Genomic DNA, 5,452 nt, shown 5'->3' on the forward strand with positions numbered 1-5,452 from the left:
CTGGATGTTACGCAATAAAATTATCATATGTATGAAAATATTCTTTTTGATAGTTTGTTAGGATTTTTTTATCTATCTTGTGATGTCTCAGTAACTTCCATAAAACATCTGATCATCACATGAACAGTAAATATTCCATCTCAAACTTTGATGATGGGTAGGGATGAATCATGTTCTCACATTTTTTAAGTAAAGTAAAAAGTATTTTGTAAGATTAAAGTACCTCAGTATAGTACTCATATGTAGCAAAGATATCCACAATAGCTGAAACATGTAAGTGTCAAAATCTTTATGCTTGATTGGGATTTGTTTGAAACAAACAGTATCTCAGTGAGATTTCCCAACACTCTGACCAATGTAGGGTTTATTTATTAGTTCCTACAATAAATGAGACAAATGAGAAGGTTCTAATATCTAAAAATAAAATTTTTAAGTTTGCTTTTTGTATTTGTTGACAAAATATCAAAACCTAGAATTTCTTAATTGGAAACAACAATTTATAGAAGTATAAATGTTTCATGACAAACTATTTTTAAACCTTCTATATTTTTGTTGGGGCCTTTTAATCTAATTAATTGTGCTAAATTGTGCCAAACACTGAAGATGGTGCAAGGCAAGCAAGGGAGCGTTATTGCTAAGCAATTCCTTAAAATAATATTTGGCAAATGTTCATTAAAGTTTTCATCCAGACATTTTTTTTCTATAAATCTTGTGCACTAAATCAGTTATTGCAAATTGCACAAATTACATCTTTACATCTTCACATCTTTTTAACTATTGCTAAGATAAATAAAATTCTCTATCTTTATGTCAGTATGTCAGTTTTGCACAATTTGTGCAAACACTTAATTTGTGTTTAAGTTACGCAAAAAGTAGTTTCCATAATATCAGTTTTTATCTTGCCCACCTGAATTTTAAAAGGTTCCATACTAAAAGCAGAATAGGCTCAAAAAATTTAATACACAAGACAAGAAGGTAGTTAGAAATGTACAATTTACATTTCATACAAAATTTGTATTTTGCATGCATTCCTTTTACCATTTCCCTGGACATTGGACACCCTATTGTGGGGTGTGACAAGTGGCATTAAACAGAGAGAAGGGGAGATTGAGAAGGTGGGGTCGGAAAATTAAGATTTAGAGGTTAAGCTGGGCACCCAAACAAGTTCATTCATAATAACCTGAACAATCTCCTACTTTCATTTTTTTGCAAACAGAAAGTCGCAAATCCGGAGCTCCATCTAAAAGATTGCATTAAAACTTTAGGAAGACTATGATAATTTATAACATGCTAAATTTTGAGAAATCTTTTGTCAGAGTAATTTGAGGGACTATATACCATCCCATATTTTTATGATTATAATATAAACGATGAAATTTACTTCAGAACTTGTTTTTAACATATTTTTTGTTTAACATTTTTCAAGCTTAAAAATAAAACTTAGAGTGTATTGGAGAGACTCAATAATTTATGGCAAATGTGGCCAGGATGTACTGGCTGTCTCAAAAACATGGGAATTAAGAGACAAATTAAATATCATCTTTGATTTTAAATAAATGGAAATGTCTAAGGATGTATCAAAATTTATTTTACGCCACATGAGTTTTCCAAAATGTGGTCTTTCTTCTTTGTATCTTTAAAACTGACGATGATTAACCTAAGTATTTAAACAGTTCTGCCTTATTTAATAAATTCGAATCTGGAGAACTTTCTTAATATATCCGTCAATTTTAAAAGTTCAAAAATGGTATAGGTCACATTATGAAAATCTCATGACTAGTGGTTTTTGGTGTTGAATGTTTTAACAAGAATTGTGTTAACCTAATAATTATGGAACAAAGACGATAATAACATTGTTGCTTAATTCCCATGTTTATTGGGACACCCTGTGTAATAAATTTCGCGTAATTGTAATAAATATCGTGTAACACGATATCTGTAAACCTGAACTACGTTGGTACATTATTATTATCTATGCTGTAAATAACTACGTAACATGGTTAAACATGTATTACGTGATAGCTTAGCTATGTTATATCTATCTATCCTGATCTTGTAAATACGTACCTTAAACTTAAACCAAAAAAGTATGTATGTAATGTATCGACATAAAACTTGTAATTACGTCGATTAATGTTAACTTGTTTATTATAGATATCTAAATACAAGTTAGTTGAAACATACGAGCTGAGATTGTGCCCATTGGTTTGGCTCATAATCGATCCACTGTGGGCCCTTTTAACTTGAGGATCTTTGAAAATCTATCCTTTACCATTTCTTCATTTTGATTATTCCTCCCTCAATCAAAGCTCCCTTCAACCCCTGACTGGGTACGATTATCATATTATTATTCTTGATATCCACAAATTTTACATATTTTAAATAGGTGAAATTATTGAGTATTACGTCTTTTTTGGACCTTGGGTAATTTTTGTAATTTGGTAATAGAGTAAAGGGAAAAATACAAACTTTGTAAAATGACAAACATCTTAGAATTTTTTTTAAGTCTTTTGCAGAAAAAAGAAATGTTTAAAAACGAGTCTAAGCACTAATGTACTCACCTCTAACTGTACCTTTGGTTGTTGAGATTATCTTCTGTATGATTTTTGGTTCAGTTTTGTTTTGGAAATGCATAAATTTATGAATTTAAAACAGTGTTGACTCTAACTGTAACTTTGGTTAGTTTGATGGTCTTGTGCGTCAAGTTTAGTATTTTTGAAGTAATTTACGTAAAATTTGTACAGATTTATGGATTGAAATGCGTAAATTTATGCATCTTAACACTCTGCTTATCTCTAAGTGTACCTTTGGTTGGTTTGATGGTCTCATGCATGATTTTTGGTTCAGCAATGTACTTTTCAGTTGAAGAATATCCTTGCCAGCATGTTATAGCAATACAGATAGTAACAACAATAACCTATACAGGAGGCGGCGCTAATATCAATACAAAACTAATTCAGTTTTGAGTTCTGACAAGCTTTTTTTCAAATTAAAAGTTTTATAAGTAATAAGTTCAGGAAAATCGAGCAACTTTTGTTTGGAGAATTAGGGCGGACACTTTGAACATCTTCTGAAATAATCATCTAATTCTTTTTGTAAACAAATCCTCCCATAATATGTTATTAATAAATGTTATCATATGAACATATATTTTATTTTTCCCTGTATAGAGAAGAATCAAAATTTGTAAGATAAAAAATACCCTGTACCATATTTTTAAAAGGAAAAAATACCTTAAAGTATTTCATCGCTTCTTTAAAGAAGGGTTTTGGCATCGATTTCTTCTTTTTGGCCCTCATCTTCAAACTAAACACAGTGGGACCCATTAAATTGTGGAATAGGAAGACTACTGTTATACTTTAAATTAACAGAAACACCATTAATTACAGAAGTTGTTCAGCATGTAGAGCTGGGCACGTTCTTCATTTTGAAATCATCTGTTCATTCATTTATTCATTCATTTGAGCGAGCTTTTCCCTGACGTCTGGCTTCATGATTGGTCCCCGGGGGGGGGGGGNCATAAGACGACATTTTTCAACTTACCAGATATAAATGTACAGAGATCAGGGGGCCGAAACTTCATGTATGTTTATCTGTACCAAAAAAGTGTTTGCAAGGTTGTGATGCCAGGAAAGTTATTTCAGAGGTGTACGCATCTTTTGTACTGCAGTGTACTGTCTCTGGGCGGTAATGTGAACACAAGAAGTATGTCAAAGTCTGACATAGGATCCATCTTTCACATAAAAAATCAATAAAATATTCTGGTCATAGGAAACTATTATGTGAATGTAGTCAGTAGTCAGTGGTCAGTAGTCAGTGGTCAGTAGTCAGTGGTCAGTGGTAGTAAGGGAAAAAATTAACGGTTTCTAAAATTTCCCAGAAAATTAACAGCTAATTCTTTATAATCTTAAGATAAAACCCAGTTTAATTTGATATTCACAGCTTTTTATCGTTTATTTCTTATTATTTTGATTTCTAATTTGAACAATATTGAGGAAAAAGAAACCAATAATTGTCCCGGATCCTTCACCCCTATCGGGATTTTAAACTTTATTTTTTCTTAATACCAGTTTTCTAGGGGGGTGCACAAAAAAATGCACCCCCCTAGACTAAACCTCCACTATGCGCCTAACAGCAGCCTACTCACGATGATACAGTTATGCAATTATTCTGTTCGTTTGTACCAACAATATTAATCTTACATATGTACCTTATCTTGTCACATCATTTCTTGTTATTATTAATCAATCAATCATGTGCCTATCAATCAATCAAATACAAATTTAACCTTTGCATTGTTTTTGGTTATCTTTATTCTCGTATACATAATAACCCTGATATCCTCGAACCACCGTCTGGGGCCACTGTTAACCAAAACAATTAAAGCTTACTCCGCTGTAAGGTCAGGTCATCTTTGACCAAGATGTTCTCCAGTGGCCAAACCAAACATTTTTATACCTCTGACAGAACAGTAAACACCCTCACATGTAGCGCTCAAACTTCAAATATATAAAGCTGAGAACCTTTAAAATTCGTGATTTATAATTCTTTCCAACCAACTGTCGATTTATTTCAGAAGTTTAAATGTTGTTTTATTTTTGATAACCAGATGCCTCAATTAACCCCATTATCCTCAAATAGTAAGAATATTTTATAATATAAAACACTGTTAACATTTATATATCAATCAATTTATACCAATGTATTGTTGTTAACCATAATTATTAACTGGATTGAAATATACCTTCTACATATGTTATCTTCTATGGATTTGTGGGGAATTTGAGAAGACCTCTGGAAACATAAAAACCATCCAATTTCGAACNCCCCCCCCTACTTTAACTCAACAACTTCATGTGTAATAAACATACATTTGAGACGAAATAAATATAATGGAAGAATTGTTCTTTTTATCTCCCCTTCAATCCATGCAGGCTACCTGACAATCTTCAGAGAGCGTTATCCACAATTAAAGACATTTGTTGTGTGAAAAATCTTTGTGTTAATTGCATATAATTTTATAGCACATCTTTGTTTGTTAGAAATTGCATAGTTTTTGCACTTGCATAAGAATTTCACTTTTTATGTCAATTGCAACCGGAATGTTTGTGCAAATGGCCCAAAAACATTATGCTATCAATTGGTGTATGTAAAATTTTAGGCTATACAATGGAATGTTGGGCCTTTTTTTGCAATTCTCACAAAGTTCATCCAAATTGTTTAAATTTCTCGCAGAATGCTAATTCTGCACAAACAATTTACTTTATCTGCACTGCACGCACAATTTAAGCTGACAAATTTGTTTCTATAATAGGCACCATTGACCAAAGTTAAAATTTACACTTTGAATTCCTTACCTAAAGAAGGTCTTTAGTAAACTAATTGTGCATTGAGTTTAAACTATTGTTTGACTTCGGAAAATGAACGCCCTTACTAAATTATTGAATTTTCC

At 31.7% G+C, this 5,452-nt stretch overlaps 1 protein-coding gene across 1 annotated transcript; it reads right to left on the reverse strand.

Moving 5' to 3' along the window:
* Positions 1-223: 223 nt before the first annotated feature.
* Positions 224-3,370, reverse strand: LOC111716532 (uncharacterized; the record flags this gene model as incomplete). The annotated part of the gene is given in 4 exon segments (XM_023492016.1): positions 224-264; positions 1,181-1,240; positions 2,806-2,917; positions 3,234-3,370. Coding segments are annotated over 4 exon segments (306 nt in total), but the record flags the coding sequence as incomplete, so codon positions are not given.
* Positions 3,371-5,452: the final 2,082 nt, after the last annotated feature.

Source organism: Eurytemora carolleeae, unplaced genomic scaffold, assembly GCF_000591075.1.
Source record: "Eurytemora carolleeae unplaced genomic scaffold, Eaff_2.0 scaffold2102, whole genome shotgun sequence".
Taxonomy (NCBI): domain Eukaryota; kingdom Metazoa; phylum Arthropoda; class Copepoda; order Calanoida; family Temoridae; genus Eurytemora; species Eurytemora carolleeae.